Consider the following 15,950-nt stretch of genomic DNA (forward strand, 5'->3'; position numbering starts at 1 on the left):
TTTAATTAAAGAATTTTATTCTTTTGCACCCATCTAATTTATATATTTGTTCTTGTCTGTTTTGTTCGGAATGTCAAAATAAGTGTCTATTATGTCTATGTCTATGTCTATGTCTATGTCATTTCTTCAAGCAGCATTTTCAGACATGCCCTTCCCCATTCAAACAGCTCACATAATAAACATCATATCATATATTTTCGATAGTTGATCATCAATGACATACAGCGATACTTGCACAATATAACTGCACAAGACCGATGCATGAATAGGAACGATTCATTCTGCAGAGCACACCTGACATCTGGCGGAATTTTCAGCAAACATCAGACGAGTTTGTTACCCCCGTGATAGCCTCTGCTATGTCAGAACTGTTGGCGATTGAGGCTTGGTATTGGGGCGGCCGGCGAGTTGGCCGTGCTGCCCTCTGCTGTGCTCGTGTGGCGGCGGTTGATTGTCGTCTGACACGTGCTGCCGCCTAGCGGACAGGGGTATTTCTCTTTCGTGCCCAGTTTTCACTACGCTGTTTGTGCTGCCATTTATTTGGTAGCGGCGTGGTGCGGCGATTTGTGCGTTAAAACGTCTCTTTTGTTTACACGTGGTGAGTAAGTGATTTCGGAGGTACCCGCCCAGTTTCACGTCACTTGGTCGTTGATGCTCTTAGGGTTCGGACTGACACGGTTTTGGCTTGATACCCCGCCCCCTCCCCCTTTGACCCGCTGGAGGATTCGTCCGCTCTTGTTGGAATTGGACTAGTGGTTTGCTCGAGAGTTTGAGAGTTTGTTTGTCTAGTTGTTTGCTCGAGAGTTAGTTGTTTGCCCTAACTATTCATTAGTTAGGTTAGGTTTTGGTCTTTGGTCTTCTGTAGATTTCATCTTGATTTCTTTCCATTGTTACACACTTTCTTCATAAGTATTCTAGGTCTTTGGTCTTCTGGTTTATTTAGGGTTGTTTCTAAGTTATTCAATTTTCCATCTTTTGCTTGGTTGGTTGGTAACATTGGTGCCTGGATACCCGGGAAACTGGACTTTTGGTCTTTTGTGGTGCCGAATCATTAGGGACCTTTGGATATTTGTGTAGTTGGTTATCAGTTCACTGTTAGTTATAAGTACATCTCACACTTTGGTAGCATGGCTGAAGAGAGATCTCGCAAAGCTGCCAAAGGGTGGCTTAGTAGAGTTAGTGATAAGATTGAGACATTGTGTTCTGTTCGAGTAGCTGACAGGACAGCTGAGTGGCAGATTGAGGCTGCTCTTGCTCTCACCGAGTTTGATAAGCGTTTGGCCACCTTTGATGATGCCCAAGCGGCAGTAGAGGCTAGTATTGATGAGGATAAGCTTCTTGATGATATAGAGAAAAGTGGTACTTATAGGGACTTAGTTTGTAAGCAACGTGCTCGCCTGGTTGCAGCAACTCAGGCTGGAGCTGATGCTAGTAGTGTTGGTGCTAGCAGTCACACTGGTACAGGAGCTGAGGTGAAGTTACCGAAGCTAAGCCTACCTACCTTCGATGGGAATGTTGAGAGATGGTTACTTTTTTGGGAGTCGTTTGAGGCTTGTGTACATAAGTCTGATTTGCCTGATTTCCTGAAGTTGGCTTACCTGAGGAGCCTTTTGAAGGGTGAGGCTGCAAAGTCTGTGGAAGGCCTGGCCCTGACAGCAGCAAACTATGGTGCTGCTGTTGACATCCTCACTCAGAGATATGGACGTCCCGAGAAGCTTATTTTTTTGCACATACAAAGTCTTTTGAACCTGACTGAGCTCAACTTGGTAGCTCTGCAGGACTCTTTGTTGTCCCACATCCGCAGTTTGGAAGCGCTTGGTGTCACTGGGGACAAGTATGGAGTAATACTTACCCCTCTTGTTCTATCCAAGCTGCCTGCGGAGGTGAGAATGGAGTGGGCTCGGACTTCTGAGCAGCATGAGGGTGATCTGTCTCACCTTCTGCAATTTTTGAGCAGTGAGATACGTAGACAGGAAAGGTCTGGTCACTGCACTAGTGTGAGGTCCACTGGAGATAGTGTCTTGGCCCAGACAGGTGGTTCACCAGCTCGTGCTGGTCACAAGGTTTCTCATTCCTCGGCTGGAGTGGTCACTCGCCTGAGAGGTCGGCAGCGGGAAGGGCTGCCTCCAACTGCAGCAGCTCTTGCTGCCTCTGCACAGTCAGGGATTAGGTGTGGCATGTGTGACAAGGGTCACAAAACAGCTAGTTGTCCGGAGCTGTTGAAGCTTCCTGTTCATGAAAGGCATCTGGAGATCAGGAACAAGGGTCTGTGCTTCAGATGTCTGCAGTCTGGCCACAGGGCCGCAGTGTGCGCTGCTGTCTGTGACAGCTGCGGGGGGAAACACCATGCAGTGAAGTGTTTCCAGAGTGCAGAGTCCGCTCCCAGGGGTGCTAAACCCACTGATGTGAATTTGTCTTGTACTTCTGGTAGCTTGAGTGCTGTGCTACCCACTGCCTCAGTCACTGTCAGGGGTAAGCATGGTGACGTGAAGGCAACTCTTCTGTTTGACTCTGGGTCAAACCGCTCTTATGTGTCCTCTTCACTTGTGAAACGATGCAAACCTGAGTATCTCAGGACAGAGGAGCTCACCTATGCTGCCTTTGGTGGTAAAGAGAGCAAGGATGGACAAAGGCATGTGTTCAGGCTTGCAATGCATGGTACCAATGCTGCCGAGCAGGTAGTGGTGGACGCCGCAGAGGTGCCGGTAATTTGTGCCCCCTTGGTTCAACCATGCATCCCTGTGGAAGTGCTGGCCTCCCTGGGAAATTTGGAGTTGGCTGACTCGCAGGTGGGAGTTCAGCGCACGATAGACATTTTGATTGGGCTTGACTTCTACTGGCAGCTGATGGGCACGGGTTGTCTCCGCTCTGATGGTGGCCCGGTTGCCCAGCAGACGGTGTTTGGCTGGGTTCTGTCCGGTCCCTCGGGTGGTACATCGCAGCTCGATGCTACCGTGAGCCACCAGTTGCTCGTCAGGACTGATGTGCGTGAGTCCCGACTTCGTCAGTTTTGCGAGCTAGACGTGGGTGGGGTGCTGCCTGAGAACTCTTGTGAGTCGGCTTCCGATGACGCGGCGGCCGATGGCTCGGCTGCCGAGAGCGCGGCTGCTGAGTGTGTGGCTGCCGAGAGCGCGGCTGCTGAGAGTGTGGCTGACGATGGCGCAGCTGCTGAGGGTGTGGCTGCCGAGAGCGCGGCTGCTCAGAGTGTGGCTGCCGATGGCGCAGCTGCTGAGGGTGTGGCTGCCGATGGCGCAGCTGTTGAGAGGGATGTAGGAGAAGTAGAGCGCACTTTGGTAGCTGTTGTAACTGACGTGGCTCCCGAACCGATTGTCGACATTCAGCGGTTTTCTTCGCTGTCCAAAGTAGTGCGTGTGATGGGCCTCGTTCTGAAATTCATTAGGTTGCTGAGGTCGCGAGCTACTGCCAAGGGCAGGAGCGCCACTCCTGGTGGTGTGTTGAGCGATGACGAGCTGCGTGAAGCTCAAACACGTTTGATTCGAGAGGTCCAGTCGCGGGCGTTCCCTGAGGAGTACAGTGCTCTGAGTAAAGGCAAGATGCTGTCGCACAGCTCGCAGCTTTCTTCGCTTTGTCCATTCGTAGACGAGTCCGGTTTGCTGCGGGTTCGCAGTAGACTGGCCAACGCAGACTTGTCGTTAGGTGATAAGTGCCCTATTTTGATACCCAAGGGCCATTTGGCGGACCTCCTTGTAGGGTTCCAACACACACATCTGAAACACGCTGGCATTGACACGATTTTGACGTCACTACGGTGCGAGTACTGGGTCATAGGAGCGCGAAGGACGGCCAAAAGGATAAAACGATCCTGTTTGGCCTGCCAGAAGCAGGATGCTGCGGCGTTGAATGCACCAGTTGCTCCGCTGCCAACGCTGAGGGCTAGCAAGGCGCCGCCCTTTTCAGTAACTGGTGTAGATTTTTGTGGGCCACTCTCAGTTCTCGAGAGAAAGAAGGTGTATATATGTTTGTTTACTTGCGCTGTCACCAGGGCTGTCCATTTGGAGTTAGTGGACTCGCTTACCCTGGCTGATTTTCTTCTAGCATTTAGACGGTTTTGCGCGAGACGTGGCTCACCCGCAACCATGTATTCTGACAACGCCAAAACATTTGTGAGCGCGTCCAAAGTCCTGAAGTCCGAATTGGGAGCGACATGTCCGGCCTGGAAGTTCATTGCCCCACGGGCTGCTTGGTGGGGAGGATGGTGGGAGCGGTTAGTGCGGACAGTGAAAAGCTCACTACGGAAAACTTTGGGCAAAGATTGTTTGACCAAAGTCGAGCTAGATACATGTCTCGCGGAAGTTGAGGCTTGTATCAATTCGCGACCGTTGACATTCGTGGGTGATGAGCCTGACAGTTGCCTTCCTCTCACTCCCTCGCATTTTCTTACCGGTAGAATAGCTGGTACGCATTTAGAGGTCACTGACGATGCCGAGGAGGTGTCAGCCTCGACGCTACGCGAGAGAGACCTCGAGCGTCAGGGTTTGTTGGCGAAGTTTTGGGCGGTGTGGCAAAACGATTATTTGCGAAGTCTGCCGCACGCCGTACGTAGGTTTAAGTCGCGCGGTCGATTGCAGGTTGGTTCGGTCGTGCTAGTGCGGGAGGACGGCTTGCCCCGACTGCGGTGGGAAATGGGAGTGGTGTCAAAACTGCATCCTGGCTCTGACGGAGTAGTCAGAGTCGCAGACATCCGCACCGCAAAAGGAACTCGCACGAGAGCGGTACAGTGTTTACATGACCTCGAGGTACTCGAGTAGACACCTCGATTCGCGCCGTATGCAAAAAGCGCGTTTGTCTTGTGATGTTTGCAGCTTCCTGCGAACTTGCTGATTCGTCTTTGACAAATCTTTCTTCTGTCAGCTAATTTCTAATTTGTTGTCTTCCTTGCTGAGCTTGGTTTGTTGTGACATCCATTGTCACACTATTTGATATTGCTGATCTTTGCAGAACTTCTTCGTTTAGTTGTTTGGTTGGTCTCGATAATAGTTGTTTGGCCTTTAGGTTTAGTTGGTTGAGTTGATCCAACTGGTTGCTTTGGTTGATTGGACTGTTTTGTTTAGTTTGTTGCGAAGGTAAATGGGATGTTGGATTTACACCCACGCCTTCTATCAGATAAGTACCAGTCTGACCGATAAGCTTGGCCAAGTACCAGTTGCAATGGTTGTCGTTGCGAAAGACGGAATTTCACATTCCCGTCTTTCACGGGGGGGAGTATGTTGGCGATTGAGGCTTGGTATTGGGGCGGCCGGCGAGTTGGCCGTGCTGCCCTCTGCTGTGCTCGTGTGGCGGCGGTTGATTGTCGTCTGACACGTGCTGCCGCCTAGCGGACAGGGGTATTTCTCTTTCGTGCCCAGTTTTCACTACGCTGTTTGTGCTGCCATTTATTTGGTAGCGGCGTGGTGCGGCGATTTGTGCGTTAAAACGTCTCTTTTGTTTACACGTGGTGAGTAAGTGATTTCGGAGGTACCCGCCCAGTTTCACGTCACTTGGTCGTTGATGCTCTTAGGGTTCGGACTGACACGGTTTTGGCTTGATACCCCGCCCCCTCCCCCTTTGACCCGCTGGAGGATTCGTCCGCTCTTGTTGGAATTGGACTAGTGGTTTGCTCGAGAGTTTGAGAGTTTGTTTGTCTAGTTGTTTGCTCGAGAGTTAGTTGTTTGCCCTAACTATTCATTAGTTAGGTTAGGTTTTGGTCTTTGGTCTTCTGTAGATTTCATCTTGATTTCTTTCCATTGTTACACACTTTCTTCATAAGTATTCTAGGTCTTTGGTCTTCTGGTTTATTTAGGGTTGTTTCTAAGTTATTCAATTTTCCATCTTTTGCTTGGTTGGTTGGTAACAAGAACTGTTCAGCTTTAACCAGCAGACTGCTACACGAAAGCGAGGGAAAGAAGGGGCGACACCTGACACAGCTTATTCCGCAGCCTCGACGGCAGGCTCAGCCTTGGCCTCCTCGACCTTCTCGAAGGTCAGGGGCAGACCCAGGCCGGCGTAGCCATAGCCGTAGGGGGCGGCGTAGCCGTACGCGTGAGGAGCGGCGTAGCCGTACGCATGAGGAACGCCGGCATAGGCGACGGCGGGGGCGGCAGCGTAGGTGACGGGGTGCTCGACGGTGGTGGACTTGACGACGGGGGCTCCGTGGCTGTAGGAGACGCCGACCGCCTTCCGCACGGTGGAGACCACGGGACTGACGGCGGCGTAGGCGTGCGCCTCGTCGGTGCGGTAGGCGAAGTTGCCGCCGAACCTGTGGCTCCAGGGGCGGATCCAGGAATACTCCAAGGGGAGGGTCATGAATCGAAGTGGTGCCCCTACCTATACCCAAAATTAAAAACTCAGCGGATTTCGTCCACTTCATTTTGGTGGTGCCCCCATTTTCAGTTTATTTTTTATTTTTTTATTTTTAGTCAGTATCTTAACTCTTAGCCACAACCACATTTACCAATTGTAAGCAAGTATATATGAATGTGCTATGTGTGTATATGTTGTGGACGCTGAGTAGTGAGTACTTACCAGGAGCGTTATCAGGTAAGCGAATCGTTGTCAGTCCGACGAACTTGACCCTGGCGTCTAAAGGGTCTGTCCTTGACACTTCAGGCTTGTCAGGGGCACCAAAGTCCTTCCAGGGACACCACAAACCTGTCAGGGGCACCTACGGCCTTGTAGGGGCGCCACAGGCCCTCCAGGAAGCAGGGGCACCACAGGTCTAGCAAGTATACACGACAGGCCTGTCAGGGGCACAACGGGCCTGTTGGGCCCATGAGCACCCCTAGGGGCAGGGGCACCACAGTCCTTCCAGGGGCACCGCAGGCCTGTGAGGGGCACCAGCGGCCTAGCAGGGGCACCAGTCAACAAAGGCCTGCCAGGGGCACCACAGACCTGCCAGGGCACCAGAGGCCTACCAGGAGCACCACCGACCTCGCAGGGGTAACTTGGGCCTGTCAGGGGCACCGCGGGCCTGTCGAGAGGCATTTCAGGCTTTTCAGGGGCACCATAGTCCTCTCCGGGCGCAGGGGTAGCAGGGGCACCAGAGGCCTGCCAGGGGCACCACAGGCCTAGCAAGGGCACCTCAGGCCTGTCATGGCCCAGGGACACCACAGTCCTTCCAGGGGCACCACAAGCCTGACAGGGGCACCAGAGGCTTAGCAAGGGCACCACAGGCCTGCCAGGGGCACTACAGGCCTAGCAAGGGCACCACTGGTCTATCAGGGGCACCACAAGCCTGTCATAGCCAGGCATCTGAGGCTTGTCAAGGCCCAGGGGCACCACAGGTCTGTGAGGGGCACCAGCGGCCTAGCAACGGCACCAGTCAACACAGGTCTGCCAGGGGCGCCACAGACCTGCCAGGGGCACCACAGACCTGTCAGGGGCACCAGAGGTCTGCCAGGGGCACCACCGGCCTCGCAGGGGCACCTTGGGCCTGTCAGGGGCACCACAGGCCTGCCAGGGGCACCACAGGCCTAGCAAGGCACCATTGGCCTGTCAGGAGCACCACGAGCCTGTCATGACCGGGCACCTCAGGCTTGTCAGGGCCCAGGGGCACCACAGTCCTTCCAGGAGCATTACAAGCCTGTCAGGGGCACCAGAGGCCTAGCAAGGGCACCACAGGCCTGCCATGGACACCACAGGCCTGCCAGGGGCACCACCGGCCTTGCAGGGGCACCTCAGGCCTGTCAGGGGCACCACGTGCCTGCTGGGGACACTTCAGGCTTGTCAGGGGCGTTACAGTCCTGTCAGGGCCCAGGGCCACCAGGCCCGTGGTGTCCCTGCTAGGCCTGTGGTGCCCCTGTCAGGACTGTGATACCCCTGATAGGCCGGTGGTGCCCCTGGCAGGTCTTTGGGCCCCCGGGCCTCAAGGGGGGGGGGCCATGACCCATGTGACCCCCCCCCCCCCTTGGATCCGCCCCTGGATGGATGACGGCCGAGTCGTGGGCGGGCGCCCGCAGGACGGTGGTGGCCGGCACGACCAGGCCGGCGCTGGCGCACGCCAGGGTAGCGAACAGGGCAACGAACTGCAAACACAAACACAAGCGGGCGTCAGCGGCGGGCACCGAAGTGTGCTGATTAAAAAAAAAATGGATTAATGAGCGACGAAACCATTTTTGTAAATGGTTGAAAAATAGATCTTCGGGTGATTCTAATGCACCGAAACATTTTATTTCTTCTTCTGATAGTATGCTTGACAAGAATGTCTCGAGCTCTCGTTTTATTAATCTCGAGACTTCCGCATCACGTGCTGTTGTGAACTTACCACCTTCATGATGCTGCTGGCTGGGTGAGTCTGCAGAGGAGAATATCTCTCAAACAGCTGCCGCCGTCTTTATAACCAGAGCACTGGTGACGTCACTCGCCGTCTTGTGACGTCATTTACGAAGGTCACGCAAGGCGGGGCTGAGTTTAACCACGCCCTTATCAGACACGCTGTGCGATGTGCCTTCCTAAATAGATTAGTCGTTCGCTGAGATACGTCTGTTTGCACCAACAATTAAAAGTGATTTGGTTGAAAGCGATGGCTTCAAATCCGCAAAAGCTGCTTTTTATTGCAAGTTCAATCAAGCCTGAGCTTTGCACGCAGAACCTTAGGTACTATTATCAATTTTTTTTTTTCATTAATTATAGAGTGAAATTGACAGTGGCACCATCCATGAATTCCCTTGCTGCCTTTCGATTAGGAGCAATTACTTTGTGGACATTTATCTTCCAAGAAAACAAAAAAAAAATACACGAAAGCTTTATTTACGCTCACTGAAAAGCATGCAATACGGGTTTACACAAGCCCACCTCGTTACACATTTCAGCGCATCTTTTCATGAAATAGCAACAGAGAACATAAAAAATATTTAATCTAAGAAGAAAAATGAACTGTCATGAAGTGGCAATGTCGCATTATTATCCAACGTTTTCGTCGATTTCTTGAAATCATCATTTCTAGGTCAACTCTAAACACATTTCGAAAAATATAACTCGTAGGCAAATCGAGCGTCGAGCGTCTCTCGGAATCCCCGCTGGCAGTTCTCAGTTGAAGAACTCGGGGAAGAGCTGCAGCTCGTGCACTAGTTGCGGAAGGCTCTGCGGTCCGGCTGCCGAACGGAGGTACTGCGGCACCTGATCAGGCGAGTACGGCTCCTGCTTGTACCCGTACCCGTCGTAGCTGTACCTGTACGGAAATACGGAGAATGTTATTACGAGAGAAGTTGTCAACTGCGGATAATTTTCGCCGCTGACGCCGTTACCAATGTTCAGTGGCCATCGAACTGAAAGATGTGATTAAAATGTCAGCTGCCCGTATTGGCGATGTTTCATGCCTGTCTTATTTGTTTATCGTTATTATTGAAGTATCTTAATGTTTTGTCTATAGTTTATCTGAGAACAGAAGACACAAACCTGAAAGCCTCGATGACGGCGCCGTCCGGGCTGCGTTTTCCCGAGATGCCCCTCAGCTGACCGCTGCCCAGACGCTGCTCCACACGGAAATCGCCGTCCTCGGTCTCATAGCCGAACCTGCCGAGGAAGCCGCCATTAGAGGAAGGGTAAAGGCTGCTGTAAATGAGTCTGGTTACATCAGATATAGACAGTGCAACTAAGTGGCAATAGAAAGTAATCACGTAATAAAGCGATCACGGGTGCAATGAAGACATACAAGATGAAACTTGAACTCAGAAGGCAGGTTGGTAAGCTGAGCAGTGAGCTAAGTTAATGTATCAGTAAAAGGTGACCATTTCATACCAGACCCCAGTGACTAGCTCGACTCTACGCTCTACACACGGCGCCTTACTTGTAGCTGCCATCTCCAGGGTTGAGCTCCTGATGCTGATAGCCCTGGGTCGGGGACTCGCCGTCAGCGCCCTCTGTCAGAAGAGGCTCGGGCTGAGCGGACAGAGCGCTGCCTTGCGGTAGAGGTACCGCTGCAGAGGTCGCCACGAGCGCAATGAGGATCAACCGGAGCTGAAAAAGGTATACGGCATTATACACTATACAGTCAACAGACCTTGCTTTGCATGGCAAGGGAAGCGCTTGCTGCAGATTGCAATCTGCAAATTTTGGCCCTTTCCTAGAATAAGTTTGTTTTGGGCAGATAAAAAAAGCTTCAAATGCGATTCATCCGAGGTAAAAGGTCGAAATATGGAAACGACTTTACCAATAACGATTCAAAATCAGTCGTTTGTTTTCTTTCAAAAAATAAAAAACAAAAAGAAAACAGGTAGGACTAAAAAGGGAATACCGTTCGAATCGATATCTTTGTGTCTTAGCTCCTGCCTCGCATTGCCTTGCCACCCATACAACACTCATTATACACTGACTAGTGACCACGCCCTCTCCATCCAGGTCATAAACAGCTCACCTCCCCCTATATCAAGCCTCACAGCCACCTCCAATATCCCTCCTATCATCCAATCTTCCCAGAGGGTGCCCTAAATCAGCCCCGGGTCAGCGGCTCAGCCGTCAGCCGGCAGTCAGATCAAGGTCAGATGGCGCCCCGTGGACGGACGGAGCGGGAGCTGACCATCAGTGACGTCATAGCAGTGTGTGACGTCATTAGGGGCAGTGTGAGTGTAACAACATATGAGGAGTATGTAAATCGGCGACCGGAACAAAAGAGTAATATCAGGAATGTTAAGTAATACCAACATTAATCATGTCGTTGATATTTTCAGCAGAAAGCAGATGTTTTCTCTATTTTCTTTGTCCTTAACGTAATTCCTACTGATATGTAGCAAAACCTTTACTGTTCAATACGCATTTCTAATTAATTTTACAATCATCTGAAGTGATAAGCGATGCCCTAGTTACAAATCCCAATGAGCAGAAGCAGACATCCGGCGTAATTAAATGTCGCTCACTACCTAACTCATCGCAGTAATTGATGTTTATGGTATTGTGCTGGTAGTCAAATGCTCGTATGCAGCCCACAAAAGCAGGTCATTTGTTTAGTGGATGACCCAAGCAGTTCCCATTATCATCTCTCGGTAGTCAACTGCCGGCTGCCCGCTATCTTGGTATCAGTCGCTCCGCAATCTAGTTTTTGTGGGAGCTTCTCTACGCGTATCACGCTAGTGTAATTACATATCTATCTCCGGAGAAGTGGACACAGGTGATAGACTCTGCACGTGATGCAACCAAGGAAGACAAGGTTGTCTGCTGAAAGGGAGAAGGCTGGTATGTGACACTCCGGGTCCCAACAAGGATGAAATTAGGAAAGGAAATCAGGTAGAAAAGATGGTGGAGGACGAAGCAATGTTTGCTTGTGCAAATAAGTGCGATTAAAATGCCTAATTTATTTACATTATAATTTGCACATCTTTCATTAGCATATGAGCAAAATTAAAGAAATATTCGTGCTTATAAAAGGAATGGGTAACAATCACACCAGAATATTGAAACTTACGTAAGGCAAGCAAAGAAAACGTCATTGAAATAAAATTTATGACGTATTCCTAGCCAAAAATAAAGGCATAAATTATGGCTTTTCCACAAATAAATAACAGATATATCCAGTTGCAATGCCACATGCATACGAATATCGGCAACCTACACTTCTTCTCACCCTTTCCCCATTCACTATCCCCCTCCAGGGACCCCTCCCTCCCCCCCCCCCCCTCAGACAGCGGCCCCGCCCGGGCGTGTGGGGAGGGCCCGGCCGTCCAGGATGTTCTCCCCAAGGTCACCGGTCAGGGCAGACGTGTTCAGTTCACCCCTCAGAGAATACGACCAGCGCCGCCGCCGCCGCTGACCACACCCTTCCACCTCCTCACCGAACGTCACACTTTGGAGGAGCTCCAGCCTCCAGAGAGTCACACGAAACGGGACACTCTAGTACACACAGCGAGAGCGCAGGGCCTGGTACTCACAGCAGCCATGTTGGGACGACACTGAACGCTGTCAGAGTGAGAGGAGAGAGCAGGAGAGTGGGTAGAGGTCGGAGTTGGTGATGGCGAAATCCGCCAACCAGTCGGATAAGGGATTCATACGTTGCGGCTTAGCGGATCTAAGCACCAGAGGGATCAGGCGGAAACTTGATTTGAAATTCAAAATGAAGCTTACAGTTCCAATGCACAATTAACGCGTCTTTTTTCAGTGAGCTCTGAATGCTACAACAGTTTAATAAAGATGTCTCAGTAATTACGTGCGCCCCATGAGCGTTCAATGTCGCAAACGGACAGAATATCGCAATTTTCGTGTCATATAAGGTCGCCTGGTTTTGCTGGAAACGCTTAACTTTGGCAATTGGCATCTAAATACTCCCGTTACCCTGGATTGCATATTGAGAACAGCAGAGGTCCAGGCCTACGTAACAAGCTCTGCTTAGCGTGGGATCCGGCTCTCTCAGTCTCAGTTCATCCATGCAAGCATTCGAGCTGAATTTATTTTAAAACGATACTTGCACAACAAAGTTTATTATATTATTATGCGTAACCTTCCGCAGGATTGTGTGAAAACTGACGAGGCATTGACTCGCGCTCAGTTGCCAGACATTATCCTACTACACATAATTATTTCAGATTATGGAAATAAGGTTATAGAAACGAGCTTAGCCCCAGGTAGTTTTTAACCATTAAATGGTAACACTGTTGCTGGAAAATACAGAGTTCAAGCTTTTCAATCCTTGTAGGCTGTACCTACCCCACGTAGGTGAAATGCCATCACTGCAAAGCACGGAAGAAATAGAGAAATGCGTAGAACATCTTGTTAAAACAAACATTTTCTTCAAGAAGGAAGAGCAAAGGACCTAGCAACAAACCTTGTAAAATACTATTGTGGCCAGGATAGATTCCCTGAAGTCTTTTCTTCTCTCCTTTCTGCTTGTTCAGCCCTGATGAGTGATTAGTGTATGAATCGTTTTTAACAGCTCCCACCAGAATTCCGACCTATCTGTCCGTTCAGCTGAGGACAAAAGCTTTTATCCATCAGCACCGTCATTTCCTTCATCAAGTTTCTCATCAACGGCTTCAGAAAAAAAAACGTATTATCTCGCGATACACATGTATTTATATAAAAATATAGCTGACTGACAAACACAGAATGGGGCCAAAAGGGAAATCATGAACATAGAACTCCTGGTTTTCAGCGCCGGTGACAATTCGAACGTCTCTCTCACTCAAAGGCACGTTCGAAATTTTCACCACAAGATGGCAGCAGCAGCAGTCCGTCGCGTTTACCACTCGCTGACGGCGACATGGGCGGGGGCGGCGTATCCGTAGGCGGGGGCGGCGTAGCCGTAGGCGGGGGCGGCGTAGCCGTAGCCGTAGGCGGGGGCGGAGTAGGTGGAGACGGCGTGCCGGACCACGGGCTGGACCACGGGCTGGACCACCTCGGTGGTCTCGACCACCGGCGTGACGGCGTACGGCGCGGCCACCGGCACGGGCACCTTCCTGGCCACGGGCCGCGGCACGGGCACGGCCACGTCCACCTGCTTGTGCGTGATCTCGGGCACGGTGCGCGTGATGTGCGGCTGGATGCGCGTCACCGGCCGGCCGGCCGCCGAGATGGCCGTCTTCTTGACCAGCGCGTCCAGGCCAGGCGACAGGCCGTTGTCGGGCACCGGGCCGGGCACGGCCGCGTTCACGTGGCTGTAGGTGACGGCGTGCGGCAGCGCGGCCGCTGAGGTGAGCGCCGGCGCCGCCGCGTAGGTGGCCGCCAGGTTGTAGTGGCCGGGCGCGGCGCAGGCCACCGCCACCAGGGCGCTGAGGACAACCTGCAACACGGCGGGGGACAGGTCAGACCGGAAATCAGCTCATAGGAGAAAACAGTTTGTCATGATTGCCTAAAAAATTGCACAACATAACTGGGCATGCTCATTTACAGGTAATTGAATTCTTGATTTATGTTTTTATCAACTTTCTTCTGTTTGCTACAATTTCCTTATTTTTTTCTTTTGAAAGTTACCTGAACAGATAAAATGCCGAAATATGATTGCAGTGCTTTCGAAGTTCTTAAAAATGTTAAACTTCCAAAAAATCGTAGCATTTTAGCTACATTTTTTGATTGGTTCTGGGAACTCACCAGGGGGTTCATGATTGGTGCGTTGTATGAGCGAGTGCCGTCTCCTCCTTGTCTGCCGGTTTTATACCGTCCAGCTGAGTCTGACCCTGGACGGCTCTGAGCGACCAATCAGGTAACGGCTCCGGTGGAGACCACGCCCAAAGTATGACGTCATATGAGTCCAAAGAGCGGACGAGGGAAATATCTGAGCCTGGTGTTGTCCAATGTCTTCTGTTCAGCCAGTGATAGTGCGGTCAGTCCGTCTTATTCCACATGACGGAAAGCGATGTTTTTCTTAACGGTTGAATGTTATGATTATAGTGATTGAGGGAGCTTTACCCAAACTACCAAACCTCATTACCTCATTACCAAAGTATGCAATAAAGTCGAAGAAATACAAAAATGCGTCTGTAAATAAATGAAGACACGCATATTTTGGAGATATAAATAAAATATAGGTATATCAATGATAGCATTTCAAGTAGGTATATAGAAAATGAAGCATCGCAATTGATATTCAGTCCATCAACACTCGTAAAGACGGTGTTGTATCCTCTTCTAATTTCCGTATTATGCAAGAAAATCAGCGACACCGTAAGAAATGTGTCGATAGGTATCCAACGAATGTCTTAGAATCTCGGTTTATAAAATATAGGTATATCAATGATAGCATTTCAAGTAGGTATATAGAAAATGAAGCATCGCAATTGATATTCAGTCCATCAACACTCGTAATGACGGTGTTGTATCCTCTTCTAATTTCCGTATTATGCAAGAAAATCAGCGACACCGTAAGAAATGTGTCGATAGGTATCCAACGAATGTCTTAGAATCTGTTTATCGAAATAAGCCAAACATGGTGTCATTCTGACGTTGATAACACAACCTATTTTAGCTGTGAAGTTTCGCTGTGAATATAATGCGCGAAATGAATGCAGCTAAGGGCATTGGTGTTTCTTTTCTGGTTGTTTGCTTTCGAAGAAATTTTAATGAGAGGAGATCTGTGAACTCTGCAGTCCTCCCCCCGTTAGGCGCGGTTTATATCGTGGGCTCTTGCATCCCTTGGGTGATGTTTAGCGCCATGTTGTTAAAAGGAATGTGCTATTAAATCCAATCTAATTTCAATTTCCTTGTTGTCCTCTCGATCGTGCGCTGATGGCGCCTGATTTGCTTTCTACCCCTAACCGCTCTCATTAGTCGCTCCTCGTTTTTGCGCCGTAATATCCGCCTCTGTGAGCACGTGCAATTCGTCCTCCGCCCCCCCCCCCTCCCCCTCCCCTGCTGTCCGACCCGTCCATTAACTCCGCCCTGAGATGGTATCGCGCCAGTGATTGGTGCTGACACCGAAGGTCGTACCCCTCTCTGCCCCCCGCCCCTCCCCACAGGGTGGTAAAAGCCTTTTGGCGTAATTCGATTTATAAGAGAACTTGTTATTTTAACCCTCGCATGTGTGCGGCGTTTTCCAGCTTCTAATGTGTAGGGGGGGTCGGTTGGACCCCCCCCCCTTGCCGTTTGGCCCCTGATCGAGCTAGAGCTTCGCGGAAAAAACGAGCGTGTTGCCCGTGACGAGAGGAAGCCAATGATACCCAATTTTAAGGTCCTAGGTCATTGGTTGACCTTCCAGGTCAGGTCAATGACCCAAGGTCGGGAAAATCGGGACCTGTTAGAAAGTCGTAAAGTGTGGCTGCTAAGGGGTTTTTCGGGGTGCTGATCACGAATATCGTGTTAGTTTTGATCACAGATGATGTCTTTAAGCATTTAGACCAGGTCGGGTCAGGTCAGGTCAGGTCAACCAGTAGGCGTCGTGACGGGTATTAGTATTACGTGTCAACCGCCTCTGACAGCTTCGTAACATGTTACGAAGTCACCAAAACTACTTCGTAAATGTTCAAATGGTTGCTAAATTCGAATTCAGCTCCAAAAACTAGCCTAGAAACATGTAAAACTCGAAAAAGTGAACC

The 15,950-nt window shown here is 50.6% G+C and overlaps 2 protein-coding genes and 1 long non-coding RNA gene across 3 annotated transcripts; all 3 read right to left on the reverse strand.

The window, feature by feature from the left end:
* Nucleotides 1-7,941: 7,941 nt before the first annotated feature.
* Nucleotides 7,942-8,321, reverse strand: LOC122374528. Its single transcript, XR_006255241.1, has 2 exons — nucleotides 8,261-8,321; nucleotides 7,942-8,021 (listed from the first exon to the last, which is right to left on the reverse strand). It is a non-coding gene; the product is annotated as an uncharacterized LOC122374528 (long non-coding RNA).
* Nucleotides 8,322-8,729: 408 nt separating this feature from the next.
* LOC122374531 (pupal cuticle protein-like) lies at nucleotides 8,730-11,902 on the reverse strand. Its single transcript, XM_043353339.1, has 4 exons — nucleotides 11,859-11,902; nucleotides 9,785-9,954; nucleotides 9,394-9,510; nucleotides 8,730-9,166 (listed from the first exon to the last, which is right to left on the reverse strand). The coding sequence occupies exons 1-4, from the start codon at nucleotides 11,865-11,867 to the stop codon at nucleotides 9,025-9,027; spliced, it is 438 nt and encodes a 145-aa protein (XP_043209274.1). The 5' UTR covers nucleotides 11,868-11,902; the 3' UTR covers nucleotides 8,730-9,024.
* A 1,071-nt stretch (nucleotides 11,903-12,973) lies between these two features.
* On the reverse strand, nucleotides 12,974-14,184 carry LOC122374534 (cuticle protein 16.5-like). The gene is made up of 2 exons (XM_043353342.1): nucleotides 14,011-14,184; nucleotides 12,974-13,702 (listed from the first exon to the last, which is right to left on the reverse strand). The coding sequence occupies exons 1-2, from the start codon at nucleotides 14,020-14,022 to the stop codon at nucleotides 13,163-13,165; spliced, it is 552 nt and encodes a 183-aa protein (XP_043209277.1). The 5' UTR covers nucleotides 14,023-14,184; the 3' UTR covers nucleotides 12,974-13,162.
* Nucleotides 14,185-15,950: the final 1,766 nt, after the last annotated feature.

Source organism: Amphibalanus amphitrite, unplaced genomic scaffold (assembly GCF_019059575.1).
Source record: "Amphibalanus amphitrite isolate SeventyFive unplaced genomic scaffold, NRLGWU_Aamphi_draft 001668F_arrow, whole genome shotgun sequence".
Classification (NCBI taxonomy): domain Eukaryota; kingdom Metazoa; phylum Arthropoda; class Thecostraca; order Balanomorpha; family Balanidae; genus Amphibalanus; species Amphibalanus amphitrite.

Coding starts and splice junctions, on each gene's coding strand:
- LOC122374531 (XM_043353339.1), bottom strand. Junction 9,511..9,784: donor CCTGGAGATGGCAGCTACAA/GTAAGGCGCCGT, acceptor CTTCCTCGGCAG/GTTCGGCTATGAGACCGAGG. Junction 9,167..9,393: donor GCCGTCATCGAGGCTTTCAG/GTTTGTGTCTTC, acceptor ATTTCCGTACAG/GTACAGCTACGACGGGTACG.